Source organism: Erpetoichthys calabaricus, chromosome 5 (assembly GCF_900747795.2).
Source record: "Erpetoichthys calabaricus chromosome 5, fErpCal1.3, whole genome shotgun sequence".
Lineage (NCBI taxonomy): Eukaryota > Metazoa > Chordata > Cladistia > Polypteriformes > Polypteridae > Erpetoichthys > Erpetoichthys calabaricus.
Window position 1 is genome coordinate 105,196,695 of NC_041398.2, and position 23,531 is coordinate 105,220,225.

The 23,531-nt window shown below is 39.7% G+C and overlaps 1 protein-coding gene across 15 annotated transcripts in view; it reads right to left on the bottom strand.

Moving 5' to 3' along the window:
• The window catches only part of ablim2 (actin binding LIM protein family, member 2), a 209,424-nt gene that overhangs the window by 32,577 nt on the left and 153,316 nt on the right, over nucleotides 1-23,531 (bottom strand). For 14 of the 15 annotated variants that reach the window (XR_007934938.1, XR_007934939.1, XR_007934936.1 and 11 more), the window contains 3 exons: nucleotides 11,486-11,540; nucleotides 8,823-8,907; nucleotides 8,654-8,734 (listed from right to left, as the gene is read on the bottom strand). Coding sequence is in view for 1 of the 15 variants with exons in the window: in XM_028801896.2 (XP_028657729.1) it covers nucleotides 8,654-8,734; nucleotides 8,900-8,907; nucleotides 11,486-11,540 (144 nt within the window). In the remaining 14 variants the exon portion in view is untranslated. The remainder of the gene's footprint in view (nucleotides 1-8,653; nucleotides 8,735-8,822; nucleotides 8,908-11,485; nucleotides 11,541-23,531) is intronic. The other variant, XM_028801896.2, reaches the window with a different exon arrangement.

The following is a 23,531-nucleotide window of genomic DNA, read 5'->3' on the forward strand; positions in this document are numbered from 1 at the left end:
TCAATATGGACTTAAATTATCACATTTTAAATTAACTGATCCACCAACATGCTTAATAGAATTTCCACAAAGCAATTTCGATGTATCAGCTGAGCAAGTATATGCTGAACAAGTATTTGCTACTCTAAACAGAGAGTAGACACTTGCATTTCATGAAATTATTGCAGCTCTTCATGATCACGTTGTTCAGCCTCAGTGTTTCTTCTTAGATAGTCCTGGAGGTCTTGGTAAAATATACTTGTATAGTGTATTAATGGATTTTATTAGAAGACAACAGGATTTAGTTTCAGCAACAGCACCTTCACATATTGCTTAAAATTGTTTGAATGGTGGTCATACATTTCATTGCTTGCATAAAATTATTGTATTGTTTGTATTAAATGAAGCCTTTGTTTCAAGATGAATACTGAGGATGCAAGAACTATACAAAACAAAGCTTTTAATAACAGTTCAACGTACCTTGACATTCAGTCATATTATATATGCAACAGATATACTTTTCACGGAAACAATGGGCAATCACTTTTGGTGGCAAGGTTTTATTTCTGGGAAGTCACTTCAGGCAATGTCATACAATTGGGCCACTTGCAGTGCAGTCTGCTATTCTACAAGCTTGCTTTAAATTCAGCGATTCTTGTAGAGCTCTTAGGCATATATCATTGAAAATTAATGAATTCTGAACACCCAGCTTACAGTGTAAGGTTACTTACACTGGGTGATGCCATATAAGAAAATGACTTCAATTTGGATGATATTATTGAAATTCCAGAACACCTTTTGTACAAAAATGTATTTGTTGAAAATGTATTTGGTCAATGTAATAGCATGTCCTACAATCATCTACCCAAAGAACGAAGATGTCGATCGACAGAATGACAAGACTATTAATATACTGGATGGAGAATACTGTACATATTTAAGTGACAATTCAGGGGACACTGAAGATGACAGTAAAAGGGATATAGTTCCACTAGAATTTACAGCACAATGCCATCTGACATGCCTACTTATCAATTAAGGTTGATAAATGGGTGCTATTATAATGTTACTGCAGAACCCCAACACTAAGTGGGGTTTGTGTAAGTTCACAACTGCTACAAGATTAGCAGTTACAAATCTAATGCTCAGTGTTATTGAAGTTAATGTATTGACTGGAGCATCAGTCAGCAATTACATCTTGAAACCCAGAATTGATTTATCATCTTCTAATAGAGTTTTACCTTTCAGATTACAACATACACAGTTTCCTGTGAAGGAACCTGAACCTGAATTTTCTATGTATATTGTTTACCTTGCCTCCTTTCTAATTCTCTTCCTTTCAACCTGTTTTCTTTATCTCTCCAAAATCACCTCTTTTTTCTGTTAGGCTGTCATTTTCAAAGGCAACTTCATTGACTCACTGAGACCGACTGTGGTGCCCTCCCGTTTGAAAAAGGCCACAGTTATTGCTATGTCAAAGAAAAGGGAGGTGCACTCTTTAAATGGCTACATATAGTTGCGTCCACTCCTGTTATGATGAAGTGCTTTTAGAGGCTGTTAGTGAAGCACATTAAACAGAAGACCTCAAAAGATGCTATACTTTGCACTTTATGTCATCTTTGCACAGTGAAGATTAAAATACCGGTATGCTAAAGTGCTGCTTATAGGCTATCTACAACTCATCATTTAACACTGTTGTACCATCAAAGACCACCAAGGACCTAGATTTGGGAGTTAATACAACAGCCTAAATATCTTAGAAGTCACTATTCCTAATGACCTGAAGCACATCTTGGCTGTAGGCAAGAAAGCTCAACAATGTCTTTACATTTTTAGATGTCAGAGTTAAATTTCTGTGTCTCCACTTATGCTCACCAATTCTACAGGTGCTCAGTGGAGTCCATACTTACTGGTGCCTGCTCATCTTGGGACTGCAAAACACAACAGTGGGTGGGGAAGTCAGCTTAGAACATAACTGGCACTCAGCTCCCTTGTGTCATGTGCAAAACTAGATTCAGGGCTAGTTTTTATCCTTAGGTCATAAGGCCACTCAACAACCTTTCATAATGAATAAAAATTTTTTTTAAATAATTTGATGTTGCTTCTTATGTACAGTATAATGTTGCATTGGCTATTTTGTATTCACTGTCCGTGGTTAGTATTTCACTAATGTCACTAGTCTGTGGGAGGTATGTAAGCAATAATTTTATCTACGTACACATGACAATAACTTCGGGTTGCTGGAAAGGCCTCAGAATTTAAACTCCCATTGTTACCATGACCAAACTCTAGAGTCACTTTCAGTGCAATGCATACAGCTGGTACATACAGAGCTTCCATTAAAAATGTCAGATCAGCACAGCAGATTTTTGTTTGTATGAGCTTTGTTTTGGATGTCAGGACAACTACTTCTGTATCTTAAATGAGATCACTCAACTACCACCCCATAATTTTGAAGAGCTGAACTAACAACCTGACATTTCACAGTTAGAGGATCAAGCACCTCAGTGTATGCTGGGTTGCCGGTCCTTCGCCATCCTAAGGATCCTAAGGATTATGACACATCTCAGGAATTTCCATTTAGTGTTAGTCTGGAAGAATCTGCCTGATTATCTTACTGAAATGGACAGACTGTGGTCCTTAAGAAACCATTTGATGAAATAGCAAGACAAAATAACACTCTAGCCTTGCAGCCTTGAACTACTAGCTTTACCATTTCTGTACTTAAAACAGTTTTTCATTATAGGAAAGAGATTTATTCTGCACTGAACTTAAGGTCTATCATAGAACTATTTAAAAGAATCTGTGGAAAACCACAGGCTTAGAGGGAAATTTAGACATTTACAAAATTCTTGAACACCACTGATCCTGATTTAGCTGCAGAGACATTTTGTCATTACTCATCAGTTGTAAAACTTGCACAGATTGAACATAAAACTTTAAAAAGAAATGAACTTCAAACCATTTCATCTGTTTCTTTTTGACGAGTGTGCCCTTTCCAAAGTCATATTGCATCACTTCCAGAACAGACAGTGGTTTTACTCTTAAGAATAAAAATGTAAGAATATAAAAATGAAAGGAGAATATTCGCTCCATCTAGCTTGTTTGGTTAGTTTGTAGATGAGTTCATTGCTTTTTGTCTTGTGAGATGGCGGGGACAACTTGTAGAAAAGCAAGCTGTCATGCTTATAACCAAGTAAAAGCACAGTTACTATAACATAAAGCACACCCTTGAGTGTATAGAAAAAGCTTTAATCTTTCTTTCCAAGAAAGCTTTGGGACATTAAATAGTTGCTGTTGGTTACAAATGCATGTAGTGAAATACAAGGCACCATTAAAAAACCAAGACACATGTCGTTCAACAGGGCATACTCTACCCTTATTTTATGTTTAGCAGCTTGAGTGATGAATGTAATCTCAGGGCAGTTTTCTAAATTCAGACCTATGGTACGTTTGCTTGCACTTCTTTTATTACAGGAGCCACGTCAAATAAATGATTTGTTCAGACACACACAGTGATTCAAAGGTAAAGGGCTAAACCATCAATTTTAAGAGTTAAAGTGAAATGTCATAGTCAATCATCTATGTTAAAATAAAACAACAATATATATGAAAGTATAAATTAAAAGAATGGATAAAGAAATGGCTGAGAACCTGACACTAGGATGACACTGCCTTGTCTGGTGGTCATGAATGGTTTGAAGTGTATAAATTAAATAAAAATTAAATGTAAGTCATGTACTGCTGAATAGCCTTGTTAGAGAAGAATTCACTGCCAAATTATGTGAATGCATATAGGAGAGTTCAGAACTGTGCTTAACATAGTATTCTTCACCAACAACATCTAAGCACCAAATAATTATAATCTTTGCATGGAAGAATGATGTTGCTTGCCTATGTAGCTCATGCTGACACAAACCCCTATTTAAACAATTTGGTGTTTTCATGTATTTTAACATAAACTAGCAAAATAGTACATTGAAAGATTGAAGAAAATGCATCTCATATTTTGTGATCTCTGTCACTCCCAAATGAATACAATAATGTCTTGCTGTCCTTTGATTCTCATTACTTTGCAATGCCATTTAATGTCACTTTCATCAATTACAATGCTATCATATACTGTGTCTATAAAAATATTTACCTACTTGGAAGTTTTATCTAACATTGAATCACAGTAGAATTAATTTGTTATTTTTTGAGACTGATCAATAGAAAAAGATGCTTTATAATCCAGGTGAAAATAGATCTCTGCAAAGTGATATACATTAATTACAAATATCAAGCCCAAAGTAGATGATACAGCTTTGGCTTTATGCTTGGAGTCATTATCTTGCTGGAGAACACATTTTCTCTCAAGGTGCAGGTTTCTTGCAGGCTACAGCAGGTTTTCCTCCAGGATTTTCCAGTATTTTGCTGCATTCCTTTCACCCTATGCCCTGACAAGGCTTCTGTGGTCTGCTGCAGAGAAGCATTCCCATAGCATGCTGCCAAAACAGCACTCAACTGTGAGGATGGTGTATTTTGGATAATGTGCAATGTTTTTCCACAAAACATGGCATTTAGTCTGACAGCCCAAAGCTTAGTTTTGGTCCCATCAGACCATAGAACCTTCTTGCAGTTGACTTCAGACTCTCCCGTGTGTCTTCTGGCATACTTTAGCCAAGACATTATGTCATTACTTTCTCTTTGCCATTCTCCCATAAAGCTGTAACTGGTTAAGCACCTGAGCAATACTTGCTGTCTGCACAGTCTCTCCAGTCTCATTAACTGTAGCTTGTAAGAGTTATCATAGGTCTCTTGGTGGCCTCCCTCACTACTCTCCTTCTTGCATGGTCAATCAGTTTTTGTAGACAGACTGCTCTAGGGAGATTTCAAGCTATGCTATACTCTTTCCATTACTTAGTGATTCATTTAACTGGACTCCAAGGGATATTCAGTGACTTGAATTATTTTGTCTCTTTCCCCTAACTTGTGCTTTTCATTGGCTTTTATGCAGTGTTGCCTGGAGTGTTCTTCTGTCTTTATTGTGCAGGTTAGGCTATGATATTAACTGACCACAAGTTGGACCTTCCAGATAAGGTGCATTTTCACTACACTCGACTGAAAGCCCTCAACCTCAGAAAGGTGATCTCCATTGAACTGACTACATTATGTGACTTTTTTAAAACCTATTGGCTGCACCAGACATGATTTAGACATGTCACATTAAAGGGGGTGAATACCTATGGGGTAAATTATTTTGTGTTTTATATTTCTACTTTACTATCCATGCCCTGTGGCTCCGCCTGCGTAGAAGTGAAACAGGACAGCGAGGAGGGTCCTGCCTGATTCCATACTCCTTATGTCATGCTTCCCCCTCCACCTCCACAGCCTCTGTCTCGGATTAGCGCAAATATATCACTCCTGCAAGCGAACTATGATTAGCGCGATGAGAGAAGTCGCAAAATTAACCGGAATGTTCAAGCAAATTCTAGAAAAAAAGCCCGATCTAAATCCGTTAAGTAGTTCTCTCGTTCGCTAACTAAGCAGATGTAAGCTACACCCCAAGGCTGGCTCGTGAGTGAGGAGGGCCCCAACCCCCTTCCCCTCGGTCCACTGTGTCTCTAGGATTTACGCAAATAAATCGGTACCGCAAGTGAACTATGACACTTAGTGCGATGACAGAGGTTGTAAAATCAACCAGAATATTCAAGGAAATTATAGAAAAAAAACAATCTAAATCTGTTAAGTAGTTTTCTCATGAAAAGCGGACAGACATACAGACAGACATTGGATTTTATATATAGAGAGAGATTTAGACCATTTTGTATAGATCTGTTTTCACATTAAAGAGTCTTTCTCTGTTGATTAGCAACAGAAAACCAATTTAAATCCATTGTGATTCAAAGTTGCATAACAATAAAATGGGAAAACTTCCAAGGGGTGAATACTTTTATAGGCACTGTAAGGTACTATTCTATATACAGTGATCCCTCCTCGATCGCGGGGGTTGTGTTCCAGAACCCCCCGCGAAAGGTGAAAATCCGCGAAGTAGAAACCATATGTTTATATGGTTATTTTTATATTGTCATGCTTGGGTCACAGATTTGCACAGAAACAAGAGAGGTTGTAGAGAGACAGGAACTTTATTCAAACACTGCAAACAAACATTTGTCTCTTTTTCAAAAGATTAAACATGCTCCAGGACAAGACAGAGATGACAGTTCCGTCTCACAATTAAAAGAATGCAAACATATCTTCCTCTTCAAAGGAGTGCGCGTCAGGAGCAGAGAATGTTAGAGAGAGAGAGAAAGAAAAGCAAACAATCAAAAATCAATAGGTGCTGTTCAAGCTTTTAAGTATGCAAAGCATGGTGCGGGAAGCCTGTCGCTTGACAAAGCAGCTACAAGGAAGGGAGCAATGTGAAGGTAGTCTTTCAGCATTTTTTAGACGAGCGTCCGTATCCACTAGGGGTGCAAACAGCCTCCCTGCTCACACCCCCTCCGTCAGGAGCAAAGAATGTCAGAGCGAGAGAGAGAGAAAAGCAAACAATCAAAAATCAAGAGGTGCAGTTTGAGCTTTTAAGTATGTGAAGCACCGTGCGGGAAGCATATCGCGCAACAAAGCAACCACAAGTAAGCCCAGCAAGGAAGGGAGCAATGTGAAGGTAGTCTTTCAGAGTTTTTTGAGGAGCGGCCGTATCCTCTAGGGGTGCGAACAGCCCCCGTTCTCACAATATATTTGAGGAGTTTTATTTAATACGTAATACGTACTCTGATTGGGTAGCTTCTCAGCCACCTGCCAATAGCGTCCCTTGTATGAAATCAACTGGGCAAACCAACTGAGGAAGCATGTACCAGAAATTAAAAGACCCTTTGTCCACTGAAACCCACGAACCAGCGAAAAATCCGCGATATATATTTAAATATGCTTACATATAAAATCTGCGATAGAGTGAAGCCGTGAAAGTCGAAGCGCGATATAGTTGAGGGATTACTGCATAAATAAAAACTAACACTAAATACTCTATTGTATAGGTCATTTCTTAACCTGTTCATAGCTGAAGTATGGCCCTGAATACAGTAGAGCAAAAATTACATTAGTTAACCGACAGCAAACCTCCTGTTAATTAAGCTGCAACTGATATACAAACGCCCACTGAGCAACTATGGGAATAAAATACATTTTAATGTTCAAAAGAGAGCTTTAGCATCAAGTCTTAGAGCCATTCTTGTTTTCTTTTTTGTAACAAAACAAACAGACTCTAAATAAGAAGGCTGAAACACCAGTAAATAAATAATAGTAAGTAGTTATATTGCAATAATGAAAAACCAAAAAACATCAAACACAAAATCATATTTATTAAATACCATTAACAATGCCATAACAATATACAGGTTGAGGATCCCTAACTGAAATGCCTGAGACAATAAGTTTTTCAGATATTTTTAGACTTTGGAATATTGCATATACATAATGAGATATCTTTGGGATGGGACCCAAGTCTAAACCAAAAACATTTTTATGTGTCATATACTCCTTACCCACATATTCTGAAAAATTTTTATGAGATATTTTAATAATTTTTTTTGCAAGAGCAGAGTACCTGAATTAGCTGTTAAACAAGATCAAAAAGAAACAGTTGCAGGCATTTCAGTCTCCACCTATGATGCTGTATTTTGATTAAATAGTTATTGAACAGAGAGAATAAGCAAAAACACAAAGAGTAATGCATGTAGGTCTGGCGGTGATGATGATTGATAACAAAGTAGGAACACAGGAGCGACAGAGCCTATGCTCCATCTAAGCTGCACTGCCAGCTCTTCTGAATAGTATTGCTCATACTCCCTCCCATGCAGCAGTTTGGATGTACCATGCAACTTTTATTGTGCCTTTCACCCTTTGATAATGCACCTGAGGCTCCCAAAACAGTCCACGACATGCTCTACCCACACTCCCAACTCATTAGTCATGCGTTGGTGCCCCACATGAAATTCAAAGCCCCTTCTGAATTGAAGAATTCAGTTGTAAATGTTGAATACCAGCTCCTGTGTTATTCACATCAGTAAGGAAAAAAAATTAGAGGGAACACTGGTCAGAGCCCCAATTGGGCAAGTGAGGTCAGGTATGTAATTTTATACTTGGAGTGTCATGTCACCACTCAAAAAGCTTCAGATTTTTAAATTTCAGATTAGGGATATTCAACCTTTATGACGAAACAATATACAACAGTTCAAAACAACGATTGGTTACTGTGGTGTGTGGTACTAAACCAGCCTCCCAGCTATGAGGTTCTGCTACAATTGAATAACTCCTGTATGAATGGCAGCCACTGCCTACATCGCACCACACCACCACAGGCATACTTGGAAGTAGGCACATTGGTGTTCTTCATGTAATTATTTCTGACCTTCATTATAAAAAAAAAAATATATAAAATAATGCTTCAATGGCAATAAAAAATTGGGCCTTCTTGTATGCCTGGAATCATATCATTGCTAGTTGTGACCTCAGTTACATAGCACCACTTCAGGTATTTGACTGGAAATTTATGATTATCCCTGTCAGAAAAACTTCCTTTTTGGGAAATGAACATGCATAATATGCTACAAAATGTGGGACAGAGAAGGAGAAAGTGAAAGAAAATGCTAGATTAATTTGAGTTATCAAAAAAGGCAGCACAAAGACTCACCTCCAACCTGGTTCGGTCCACATCCTTAGGCAACTTAACACGGACTCTGTTTGTCACAGATAACATTTCATAGGGATAAACCTGAAATCAGAAACAAACACTTACTGGACTTACATTTTGCCACATAGTAAATGTTATACATTTAATATAAATATAGAAAATATAGTACATAAAGTTCCAGATAACTTATCTCGATTTTCAGATGGCCAATACCAGATCTTCTTTTCTTGAAATACTTTTGCTTACCTTATATTCTGCAAAAAAGCACATTATGAGTTGTAGTGATTAATAGTGACAGTAAGAAGATGTACACATATCAAACTAATAACAGTTAGACATTGTTAAGTTATTATAAACAAACAGGTGTTTATAAAGTTTTAAGGCTTATCCTTAAATGTCTAAATACAATAACAAATGATTCAGTGCTTGTGTCCTTTGCATTTATACATTTCCCCTTTCTAGTTCTAGATTGCTTAACACAATGAAGATACATTATGGCTAAAGTTTTTAAATAGTCCATGATCATTTCCTCTACTGCCCGGTAGTGACACAATACCTTCTAAATTTTATAGCTCAGGAGTTACAATTCTCTGGGTGAAATAACTACAGAAAAAAGAAAGAGATAACTTTTTTTATAATTAACATTTTACTTGTCCTTATTCTTTTTATGCATTTGCTGTTTTTGTGGTGCATACCAGGAGAAGGTGGGAGCGGAGGATGCCATCATCTACATGCTACACTGATTCCTGTCCCACTTGGACAGAGGCAGTGGTGCAGTAAGAATTATGTTTCTGGACTTCTCTAGTGCCTTCAACACCATCCAACCTCTGCTCCTTAGTGACAAGCTGACAGAGATGGGAGTAGATTCATACCTGGTGGCATGGATCGTGAACTATCTTACAGACAGACCTCAGTATGTGCGTCTCGGGAACTGCAGGTCTGACATTGTGGAGACTGTGCTTTCTCCGGTCCTGTTCAGCTTATATACATCGGACTTCCAATACAACTCAGAGTCCTGCCACATGCAAAAGTTTGCTGATGGCACTGCTATCGTGGGCTGCATCAGGAGTGGGCAGGAGGAGGAGTATAGGAACCTAATCAAGGACTTTGTTAAATGGTGTGACTCAAACCATCTACACCTGAACACCAGCAAAACCAAAGAGCTGGTGGTGGATTTTAGGAGGCCCAGGCCCCTCATGGACTCCATGATCGTCAGAGGTGACTGTGTGCAGAAGGTGTAGACCTAAATACCTGGGAGTGCTACTGGATGATAAATTGGACTGGACTGCCAATACCAATGCTCTGTGCATGAGAGGACAGAGCCGACTATATTACTTAGAAGGCTGGCGTCCTTCAACATCTGCAATAAGATGCTGCAGATGTTCTATCAGACGGTTGTGGCGAGTACCCTCTTCTATGCAGTGGTGTGCTGGGGAGGAAGCATAAAGAAGAGGGACGCCTCATGCCTGGACATACTGGTGAGGAAGGCAGGCTCTATTGTAGGCATGGAGCTGGACAGTTTGACATCCGTGGCAGAGCGACGGGCGCTGAGCAGGCTCCTGTCAATCATGGAGAATCCACTGCATCCACTAAACAGTGTCATCTCCAGACAGAGGAGCAGCTTCAGCGACAGACTGCTGTCACTGTCCTGCTCCACTGACAGACTGAGGGGATCGTTCCTCCCTCACACTATGTGACTCTTCAATTCCACGGGGGGGTAAACGTTAACATTATTCAAAGTTATTGTCTGTTATACCTGCCTTGCACTCTCCACCTCCACTGCATTTTTTTTAACTTGCACTGCATTTTTTATCACTCTTTAATTAATATTGTTTTTATCAGTATGCAGCTGCTGGAGTATGTGAATTTCCCCTTGGGGATTAATAAAGTATCTATCTATCTATCTATCTATCTATCTATCTATACAGCAAGTATAATTCACTTCTGGTAGTATTTACCTATTGAGTCATGGCTTGAGAAGCTTTCTTAATATCTGTTTTAGCTTACTTACTAAACCATGATACATCAATTGTTATCACAGGAAGCACTTCCCTAGTGGTGTAGTTTGCTAACAAAGGTTAACAAAATAGTGATAAGAGTGTCTCAAGGCTGTAGGCACCTTTAATTCCGGAAATCTGCCTGGTTTGTAGTTCCCAGACAGCAGGTTTATAATCTTTTGCTGGGTCCTGGCTCTGGGGCCACAATGGATACAAATTATTTGAGGATGGTGGGTAAAACGAAACCATGGGCAGCAAAGAAACTTTTGTTCATGTTGCATTTGTAAAATGAAATTATCTAACAAACCAGAATATTGAACAGAGTTGCTGCTCTAAAGAAAGGCAATAAAATCACTACCAGGGTGGTTTGTATATACAGTATAACTAGTAAGTGGTTGCTTATCACTTGAAATGTATTTTATCCATTGATTGTCATAATTTAAGATACCAGTTGTTTGGTTCCCTGCGACGCAGATTTGGATTAAGCAGATTACAGTCGATTATGTTAGGTGTGCTCTTTGGGTACAGGTCATGTATTGCAGGAGCTCATATACTGGCATTATATCAACAATAAAAATAAACAGGAACAGATTATTTTAGACTTTTTTTTTTTTTGCTGTGCTGCTCTGTTTGCAACTGACCTGTACTAATGCGTAAGTTAATAACACATTTATATGGAAATTCTGAGCATATATTCTGTTTTGAATTATAAATTAATAAGTATACAAAAAATTAATACTCTAGACAATATTAAAGCTTGGTTTTTAAACCAGATAATAAACACCTTAATATTTCATTACACTTTTGCTTCTATATGACAAATGAAAATTTGTACCTCGTGTGCCCCATGTTGAATCGTGGTCTGTTTCATACTGGGCTAAATTGGTTGTCTATAATAAAAAATGAATACAATTTTATTTTTAAGTTAACTACCCAAGCAGACATACTTTCCACTTAATTAAACCATTTCATTACATGTATCTTTTCCCCAATTTTATAAAACACTGACCATTATTATGCCAAGAATGACTGATTTTTATTGCAAAGCTGAAAAATGTGGCTTGAACCACATCTAACACCAGAAAGTCAATGCGGGCGATCATATCTAACTGGGTTACAAAAGCATGTAAATAAAAACTTATACTTTTGCTGCTTATTGACTCCTGTTACTAACTGACACAGATTTATTCATTTTTTGATTGTTCTTCCCTAAATACAGATTTAAGAATGTCAGTTAAAATATGTGTGACCTGTAGGGGGGTGTGCAGCACTCCAAACACCAAACACAACCACAACTACAAAAGTCCCAGGTTCAAATAAAACAGGTTTATTAACTCAAGTACCTCACACCAAGGTTCTTACACGTTGTGTATCCACAAATATTCTCTTCTCCTCTCTCGCTCCCCTATCTCTTATTTGTCCACTCCTCCCAGGTGTGTTCTGCACAGCTCCTCTCTCGACTCTGACTAGCCTGGATGAGGTTGAGCGGTTTCTTTAATCTTAGACCATGGAGTACTTCCAGTGCTTGGGCATAGCCTGGGTCGAGCAGAAGTCCCCAAGAGTAGGGATCACAAATCTTCACATCACCCTCTGGCAGCACCTCTGGAACCCAACAAGGCTGCCCATGGGACTACAGTTCCCAGGATGTCTTGTGGGTGTCCACACAGGTAATGCCACCAAGGGATTCAGGGATTATCGGAGGAGCATACAGCCCTGACCTATTGTCTCCCCTAGTCACACTCGTCTCCTGTCCAGGTATTGTTCCTCGATCTAACCCTTCCAGGACACCAGTGTACCCTGTTCCAAACTGGCATCTTATGCCATCTTCCTGGCTAAGACAAGGCTTGGACTTCCGATGAGCTGGCCTCCCGTCCAGGTAAAGAACCTTGCCCCATCCCGGCTGGGACTTCTGCCCAGGTGTGCTGTCCTTTACATATGATTAAAGAAGGCATTTTTGACACTGCCAACAAAAACAAGCATGAATTGTTTTGAGAGCATTTGACCTGAGAGCCAGTAGTGACATAATAATGGCGCTGCTCCCATCTTGATTTTTTCCTTAACTCACCTAGTTAGGTTGCGTGTATGTTTACTCTTCAGTAGCCTATTCAGGGAGGTACTCACATCCCCATGCTAATGAGGAACAGATGTAATCATTACATACATTTTATATGATCATTATATAAATTATAAGAAAGTGTTTTGATAATAGCAGTTGTTTTTGCAAAGCATTTTAACTGAAGAATTTAGTCAGAGACATCCTTTCTCTAAATAAGCACCTTAAAAATGTTCATTCTGTAAGCTAGTGAACTACAGTTGAGTAAACAGTGTCATACAATACTGTGGATCATTTAAAGTAACGCCTCGACAAAGCTAAAGATGGCGTCTTATCATATATTTGATTTACTATTGCATGCTAAGCAGGGAAGCTTTGAGCTCTTTAAGGATTTTTACTGTCACTTTTTTATTTTAATTTGTACTTGGTGGTCAACTGTATTCCATACTCTGTGCCAAGTAAGATTTGAACAGAGTGATCCAACACTCAAAGGCTTAAAATTACACTGCAATTTAATAATCCTGACAAAGCTTTAAAATGATTGATGGATTTCTGCACAATAACATCATAAAAATTGAAAAGGAAAATATTTTGCCATGATGACATCCTGCACTGTCGTTAATCCTATCTAGACCTGACTTGCCTTTCTGAATATGACTGTCCCTAATGTTTAAATCAGCAGGTCTCATTTGAACGCAGCTATGACTATGTCTTAGATTTAAGTCACAAGGATTATTCCAGATGTCAAGTTATTAATCTTTCTTTGGATCTCATGAATAAGATGAGAAGATATATGTAAATAAATAAAGGCCAAATTACAGGACCTATATAAAATGAGGCTCTCACTGCACAATATTTAAAAGATTGGAACAATGACAGCAAACATTTAGGAAACATCGCCACCTGATGGACTTAGCTACACACTACTCTGTAATAGGCAAAAGCCCCAAAAGAAAATGCCACGTTTAATCACAGGTAACGTATTAATATGCTTTCCACACATAAATCCCTTTCACTAAATTGGCCATTCTTCCTGCTGCTTATTTCTTTAGAGATTATTAAATCTAAAGAATTCTAGGAAACCTGCACATGGAAAAAATCAGACTGGTTTGCACGAGTCTGACTTCTTCATTAAAACCTTGCTGAAGGCTATGAACTTTAATTCTGTGCACTACTTCATAAAGCAAATGCAGGATAAATGCTATAGAAAAAAGAAATAACTATGTATGCTGAATTTCCTGAATCAGTTTCCAAGTCTGTCCCCCCTAATCATTTTTAAGTATTCTGTTAATAAAAGCACTGGCAGACACGTACAAACAGTCATATATTCTTTAATCTATGTGGGAGTATCACTCACAGCTGCCTCAGGAATTTGCTTCTAGGACGATGGAAAGTTATGTTGACTCTGCTTCTATGGCATATATGCTTGCAGCTCTATAATTTGACCAAACAGCTAATAAATATAACTCACAGAACAGAAGACTGTGTGGCACAATACAGGATACATTAATGATGCTTATAAATGCAATTACAGGTGAGATAAAATCCCCTCAGATAAAATGCTTAAGGAAGGAACAGGCCATGCTCCATACCAGGGAGTGAAAAAGAAGAGCCTTATTCTGTTTATCAAACAACCTAATTTGTCAAAAACTAACATAAAATGCAGTCAGACAAGCCTAAAACTTTAATTCCAAGTATTTGGTGTTTTCTTCAAAAATAAAGAATGTTCAAAAGGAAGAAAAAAATTACCCATTAAGACAGAAAGGAATAAATGGAGTATGTAATGTAAAAACAAACAAAAACATGAAATGGACAAGCAACCCTGACTGGAGCCCTCTGAAAAACTCATTATCATTATATCCCAGTTCAAAGAGTACATGATGTTCACTACACATTACAAAAGAATAAAGATTTACATTGGGTGTACACAAGCAACAAAGGCCCATATGTAAGAAGTGTGCCGTGCTCACTCTCCTTTATTATGGGGTGTTATGGAATTTTCCATGCAACAATTTATAAATTGATTACGCAGTTATGGAAATACAACCTTTTGTTTTTGTTGTAATTTCTACAAAGTCACAATCAATCACTATGATCTATCTATTTGAACTTTTAGATCTGTATTTGCTCTAAAACACTTGCATGGTGTTGCAAACAAAAATACAGAAACTGTGGAACAAGATACAGAACAGCACCATGGCCTGCATAAGTCACTCTGACCACATTCGTAAGTATTTTGAATTGAGTTAAATGTTTTGCTTGAAAATTGCACACATCAAGGGGATATGTTAAAAGAAACTTTAAAAATATTCCTTCACTATAGAGTGAACTAGTTATATGTTTCAATGCAGTGAAACAAGAATTACCAAAACATAACTGCATGCAGCCCAGTAACATATGCAAGATTGTATATTTAGCTTTGTTACCAATATTTTAAAAAAAGCAAAAGAGAAAGAAAGCTTCAGCCAGTGTTTGTTTACTGACCACAAGTTTTTGTTTTTCCATGTCATTAGGATCTTAGTGTACCAACCGTTGTCTGTGTAGACACCTCTGGATCTGCCGTTAAGAGTAAGATTCCTTCTCTGTGTTATACATCTCCAAATTAGTTCCATTATTTATTAGAATGAATCTGACTTCACACCTTTTACACAACACAGCTGGGATAAACTCTGGCCAGCCGTAACTCTGAATAAGCTAGTCTGATGGTGGGTGCAAGGATAAAGTGAATGATAAAAATAGGTGTTTTGGGACAAACTTAGAACAACAGGTTAAGTCATAAATTTGGATTTGTATGTGGACAAAGAAGTTTCAAGGATAGATAACTTGAGACAGCATTAGAGAATGAATACTATTAAACAATGAATGCTAAATGATGGGTGGCACAGTGGCACAGTGGGTAGCGCTGCTGCCTCGCAGTTGGGAGACCTGGGTTCGCTTCCCAGGTCCTCCCTGTGTGGAGTTTGCATGTTCTCCCCGTGTCTGCGTGGGTTTCCTCCCACAGTCCAAAGACATGCAGGTTAGGTGGATTGGCGATTCTAAATTGGCCCTAGTATGTGCTTGGTGTGTGGGTGTGTGTGTGTGTGTGTGTCCTGCGGTGGGTTGGCACCCTGCCCGGGATTGGTTCCTGCCTTGTGCCCTGTGTTGGCTGGGATTGGCTCCAGCAGACCCCCATGACCCTGTGTTCGGATTCAGCGGGCTGGAAAATGGATGGATGGATGGATGCTAAATGATTTTTATAAGACTGAGATTTGGATATTGGCCAGTAGATTTTACTGGCTTCTTTGTGATCACCACTTTTACAGAGGTGTGCTGAAAGACCCCAAATAGACTAACAGAGAATATGTCATGGTTTGGTTTACCAAAATAAATAAATAAATATAGTGAAACCAGGCCATCAGGGAGCCCCAAACCCCAACAAAATCACACCAGCACGGTCCCGGGTTCAAATACTGGATGATTTATTCCACACAGTTGTAAGCACAAGCAAAACGCAAGTAATATCTCTCACTCTCTCTCTACAAATCACAATTCCTCTCATCACCGCACAGCCCTCCTCCAGTCGAGTGTTGCTCCACGTCCTCCCAGCTCCGATGCACCTGGATAAGTGAGTGCAGCCTGTTTTATTATGGACCCAGGAGTACTTCCACTGCCAGGGCCAACTGCCTGATGGAAGTACTTCCGGGTCACATGGAAGTCCCATAAATTGCAGAGAGCATCTCCCTACTGCGCCCCCTTGCAGCACCCATGGACCCCAGCAGGGCTGTGTTTCCAGACTACATCTTTCAGCGTTCCCTGCTTGTTCCCAAATTTGTGCCAATGGGTGCCTCATGAGTTCCTTCCTCTTTCCTGGCCAGGACACCTATGTGCCTGCTTGAAGCCTCCCGTCCGGGTAAGGAACCATTTCCTCCTCTGCCCGGGATGCCCGTCCAACCCATGCAGCACTGACAATATGTATGTGTGTGTATATATATATATATATATCCATCCATCCATCCATCCATCCATCCATTTTCCAACCCGCTGAATCCGAACACAGGGTCACGACGCCTCTGCCTTGGAAGGACCAAGGGAGCAAGTGCAGACAGAGCATCACCTCCCCTTCAACGCTTGATGGCAAACCCCCTGGATGGCATCGATACCTTGGACTCCCGCAGGGCTTCATGGGAATTGCAGCTCATTATAGCCCTGTTGGGATCCGGGGGTGCCGCCAGAATGTACTGCAATTGTCCCTGAGCCTGTGTGGACGGTTCTTCCGACCACACCTTGAAGTTGGTCAACGAGCACCTGGAGCACTTCCGGGTGACCTATATAAGGAACCAGCAGACACTACTCCAAGAGCCAGAGTCGGGAGGAGAGGGACTAAGCTTGCCGGAGAGGAGTGGAGGAGATAAGAGATTTGATTGGTGTTATTTGAGTTTGAGCTTAGTGTGGGACTGTGTTGTGTCTGTGGGTACAGGGAAGACATAGCCCTCTGATGAAGAAAATAAAAGTTTATTTCTTTTATAAGTGTGCCTCCCGTGTCTGTCTGTGTCGGGTCGGCACCCATATAGCGCCTTTTGTTACAATATATTGTGATGGATGGTCGGGGCCCATGCCTGGCCGGGATGCCCCTTCACCACATCTGCCAGGGGGACAAGGGTGGGAAGCCCAGTATCTCCCCCTGGACGCTAGATGGCAGCCTCCCTGGGTTGCAGAGGTGCCTCAGACTCCTCCAGGGCTTCATGGGGGTTGGACTTCTGTGCAGCTCTGTGGGGTTCCACAGGCACCGCCAGGGGGTGCTGCAACAGGAGCTGCTGGCCCCTTTTGGGCACTGGTTTCGCCTTACCCGGAAGTGCAGCCGGATGTCGGCAATCAACCACCTGGAGCACTTCTGGGTTCCCAATAAAAGGGAACCAGCAACCACCACTCAGCGGTCAGAATCAGGAGGAAGAGGACAAGGTTGCTGAGGAGGAGTGGTGGAGGAAGACAAAGTGTGTTTTTGTGGTGTTTAACTGTACTGTGCTTGGGACTGTGTTGTGGCTGGAGGGATTACGGGGAAGATGTGCCCTCCAGCTGAAGAATAATAAAAAGTTTATTTATTTTACCCATGCCTAACGTGTGAATCTGTGTCGGGTCGAGCACTGTATAGCGCCTTTTTCTTAAAAAAAAAAAAAAAATATATATATATACAGTGGTGTGAAAAACTATTTGCCCCCTTCCTGATTTCTTATTCTTTTGCATGTTTGTCACACAAAATGTTTCTGATCATCAAACACATTTAACCATTAGTCAAATATAACACAAGTAAACACAAAATGCAGTTTTTAAATGATGGCTTTTATTATTTAGGGAGAAAAAAAATCCAAACCTACATGGCCCTGTGTGAAAAAGTAATTGCCCCCTTGTTAAAAAATAACCTAACTGTGGTGTATCACACCTGAGTTCAATTTCCGTAGCCACCCCCAGGCCTGATTACTGCCACACCTGTTTCAATCAAGAAATCACTTAAATAGGAGCTGCCTGACACAGAGAAGTAGACCAAAAGCACCTCAAAAGCTAGACATCATGCCAAGATCCAAAGAAATTCAGGAACAAATGAGAACAGAAGCAATTGAGATCTATCAGTCTGGTAAAGGTTATAAAGCCATTTCTAAAGCTTTGGGACTCCAGCAAACCACAGTGAGAGCCATTATCCACAAATGGCAAAAACATGGAACAGTGGTGAACCTTCCCAGGAGTGGCCGGCCGACCAAAATTACCCCAAGAGCGCAGAGACGACTCATCCGAGAGGTCACAAAAGACCCCAAGACAACGTCTAAAGAACTGCAGGCCTCACTTGCCTCAATTAAGGTCAGTGTTCACGACTCCACCATAAGAAAGAGAGTGGGCAAAAATGGCCTGCATGGCAGATTTCCAAGACGCAAACCACTGTTAAGCAAAAAGAACATTAGGGCTCGTCTCAATTTTGCTAAGAAACATCTCAATGATTGCCAAGACTTTTGGGAAAATACCTTGTGGACTGATGAGTCAAAAGTTGAACTTTTTGGAAGGCAAATGTCCCGTTACATCTGGCGTAAAAGGAACACAGCATTTCAGAAAAAGAACATCATACCAACAGTAAAATATGGTGGTGGTAGTGTGATGGTCTGGGGTTGTTTTGCTGCTTCAGGACCTGGAAGGCTTGCTGTGATAGATGGAACCATGAATTCTACTGTCTACCAAAAAAAATCCTGAAGGAGAATGTCCGGCCATCTGTTCGTCAACTCAAGCTGAAGCGATCTTGGGTGCTGCGACAGGACAATGACCCAAAACACACCAGCAAATCCACCTCTGAATGGCTGAAGAAAAACAAAATGAAGACTTTGGAGTGGCCTAGTCAAAGTCCTGACCTGAATCCAATTGAGATGCTATGGCATGACCTTAAAAAGGCGGTTCATGCTAGAAAACCCTCAAATAAAGCTGAATTACAACAATTTTGCAAAGATGAATGGGCCAAAATTCCTCCAGAGCGCTGTAAAAGACTCATTGCAAGTTATCGCAAACGCTTGATTGCAGTTATTGCTGCTAAGGGTGGCCCAACCAGTTAGGTTCAGGGGGCAATTACTTTTTCACACAGGGCCATGTAGGTTTGGATTTTTTTTTCTCCCTAAATAATAAAAACCACCATTTACAAACTGCATTTTGTGTTTACTTGTGTTATATTTGACTAATGGTTAAATGTGTTTGATGATCAGAAACATTTTGTGTGACAAACATGCAAAAGAATAAGAAATCAGGAAGGGGGCAAATAGTTTTTCACACCACTGTATATATATATATATATATATATATATATATATATATATATATATATATATATATATTGTAGATGCCACATGGGCTGGACGGGCATCCCGGCCGGGAAGGAAACAAGAAGCAGAACCGGAAGGAAAGATACGAAAAGATGGACGGACAGCACATGTAATAGAAAAGATATCACTGGGGAGTTTTTATTCCCCCAGCACGCTAGATGGCAGCAGTCCCAGATATCTGTGCCCAGTGGGAAGTCAGCAGGGCATGCCGGGAAATGTAGTCCAGCAGGGCAGCCCTGCCAGAGTCACTGGGTGCCACGAGAGGGTGCTACAGGGAGACAAGCTCCCTGTTATAATGGACTTCTGTATGACCTGGAAGTGCTTCCATCAGGCAATCGCCCTGGCACCGGAAGTAATAAAAGGGACCACACTCCCTTATCCAGAGGAGTCGGAGCAAGGAGGTAGAGACTCAACTCTTGATTGGTGGAAGGCAGTGTGGTGGCGAGAGAATTATAGTAGAGAGAGAAAACTGTATTTTGTTCTTATTGTGACATATTTTGAGGAAAGTTGGTTAATTAACAACTTTTATTTGAACCCGGGACTGTGCCTCTGTGTTCATGTCAGGGTTTGGACTTACTGATGCCCGGGTTTCCATCACTACATATACTGTATTTATACAGTATATATGTATATATCTTTCTTTCTATTTAAAAAAAAATCTTTGGGAGGGAGATGAGATGTGATCTTCTTGGAAGACAATCTGAAGTCCCACGAGAGACACTTTAACTTGCTCCCAGCTTTAAAAAAAACGACAAGCAACAAGCAAGACACGCAGCTCGCCAGCAGCAGAAAGCCAGCAGATGATCTGACTGCTTCTCCTTGCGTGCGTTCAGGCACCCTAAACCCCCTTCACAACGCGAGCGGCAGCGATGCGAAGTGGCAAAAGGACAGCTGCTGTACAGGCTTTACAATGATCGAACGGGCAGCGCAACAACAACAGCAGAAAGACAGCAGATGATCCGATGGCATCTCCTTAGCAAGCGTTCAGCCGCAGCCCCTTCACAATGCGAGCAGCATTATACGTCCTGCGAGAAAGAGATTTAACCATGCCCAGGGCCGGAAATAAAGGACAAGTATTGTTTTTACAATGCTGACTTTATATATTCAGGAATGACTTTATATATTCCGATGATGACTTTATATATTCAAGTTTTGACTTTATGTATTCAGGAATGACTTTATATATTCCGAACATCATTGTAATTGCCTTTTATATATATATATATATATATATATATATATATATATATATATATATATATATATTATATATATATATATATATTAGAGCACCTCAGCAGTGAAATTGCCAGCAGTGGAATGTCTGCTCAGCAGGATCAGATGTGTTACAACCTTTTTCAGATGCAGCACCATAGCCAGCCACCCGCTGAAACACAAACAAGATCTACTCCAGTTACCACAGGTTAATCACAGACATTGTTAGGTGGAACAGCACTTATGACATGATAGAAAATTTTTTAAAACAACAACCAGTCATATATACAGCACTTCTTTCAACAGAGTGAAAAGGATATCTTCACACTGAGCGAGGCTGATATCACATGTGCTGACAAGGTGCTCAAGGCACTCAAGCCAATGAATTATCTATGTAATGTCAGAGGAGAGCATGCCCACTCTGTCTATTGTGGCACCACTTTATGCCAAGCTTGTCATGAGTACAGACGAAAGTCTGAATGACACTCAGAAGGCTGCAGTAGCACAATATCTGGGAAAGAGATATGCCAATGAGAGGGAGACATTGTGCATAGCATCAGCTCTTGATCCTAGGTTTAAGGATCTACTTTTTCTCTCAGAAGCAGAGATTAATGAGACGTACTGGTGGAAGGAACATGAGCATAAGACCCTAAGTTATCCAGAGTAGCAAAGCATTTCCTTTGCATTCGTGGTGCAAGTGTCTCCAAGGAAAGAGTTTTCTCCACTGCAGGAGACATCATTACTGCACAGAGAAGTGTTCTGAAAGCTGGGCATATAGACCAGCTCATCTTCCTCCACAAAAACCTTGACATCAAAAAATAAGCACTGAGATACATACAAATTATAATAACATGTGCAATGCAAATTAAGGATCTGAGAATGTTCACCATCAATGCATATGTGTTTGCTTACCTTTGTTTAATAATTTCTTTAGGAATCCTGCAAGCACTTTTAATTTTCATTGATACAGGCAGATGTAATTCCTTTTTTCAGATTGCAGAAAATATAGTGCTATATAATGTTGGATGTTACAGGGACAATGCATTTTCTTTTATTAACTACTCGAGATTGAAACATTAAAAACTGGCCTACACACTAAAATAGAATGTGAACCTTTAAAGTAGAATTTTACTATATATACTCTTTGTTTATACATTATGTAACACTGTCTGTTTATGATTTTTTAAATTTTCTTAATTTGTTTACCGAACGAATCCTGCAAGCACTTTTATTTTTTACTGATATACTGTAGACAAACATCAATTCCTTTGTTCAGATTACTGTGCTATGAAGTTATGCATTTTTTTTATAAAACTTGAAGCAGGATCTAAAAGTACAAGCACTTTTAATTTTTTAGTGATATAGGAACATGTTAATTCCCTTGCTCAGATTGCACAAAAGGTATTGCTAGGATTTCTGAAGTTACAGGGACTATGATAAATACAGCTACAGATCCCACTGTTCTGATAGCATAAAAAGTAAACTTGTTTTACTCAGATTGTACTCATATGGTGGTGTGTTCTTTATACTATGACAGTTTTCCTTAAATTAGAGTTTAAAAAATTGCAATATATCAACTTGCTTACAGTATTACAATATATTTCAATATATTGAATCGTAACCTCTGTATTAAGATACATATCATATCAAATTCTTGCCAAAACACAGCCCTACCTAAAATGCTGAAAAGATAAGCAGTAAACTGCCAGATGTTTAAATTTAAGTTTACGTTAGCAAAACTGAAAAAAGGGAAATATCAGAATATTACAAATGTGGCTTCTTCAGGGAACAACTAATAGGTTACAACCTACAGATGTTTTGCAGCAATGAAAGTAAATTAAGCCTCACAAGCTGAAGCAAACAATTTGCACTGGTGTCCCAACTTCTGTTGATTACTTGAAAACCCTCTGTCTATCTTAAAGCAGACTTGGAACAGACTGTGTTACTACACCCTTTGAAGTACTGCTTGGACAATATTAACAGGGGTGCACATAACTGGTATGCTGGTATGCATACGCGACAAAAATTGTAAATGTGTAACGTCATCTGTGTCCCTACGGCGCCGGTGCGTACCTGACGGTCAGAAAGAGCATCGACACCTCATGTTGCTAATATATGATGTTTTCTTTTTGGTTTTGATTATCTTGTGTTGCCAATATGTCTAAAAAACAATAGACATTAAGCAGCTACTTTGGTGTTTCACCACCTGCAAAGAAACAACAAGCCGAGCCAGAACAGAAAAAAAGAGTTTTTTTTCTAGAAAGTGGCTCCAAGATGTGCCATGGCTTGAAGCTAATGATGAGCGCACTGAAATGTGGTGTAAGTTGTGCCGCTCACATCCACATATCGCAGACAAAACAAGTGCATTTTACACAAGCTCAAAGAATTTCAGTCATCCGTTATTTGACAAACATGAAAAGAGCACGGAGAACATGAATGTAGTACAAGCTACTTATAATAAACAAGCTAGTCAGGAAGAAATTTCCACTCACCCTCTAGCTAGATGGTGAAGAAAGGTAAATGAAGAACAACGGCAAGCACTGTGTAATATTTTTTCCTTGCCTTTCATAAAGCTAAACACGCTCGTCCCCTATCTTCCTATGCTGAAGATATTCCTTTACTAGAGCGGCTAGGAGTATATGTCGGAACTGCATATCATTCACGTGAAGCAGCCACATAGATAATGCAGACCATCGCGCACACTATCAGTGCGGAGTTGAAAGCAAAGTTGGAGTCTGCTGAATTTTGGGGAACTGATTTTTGATGGATCGGAAGACATCATT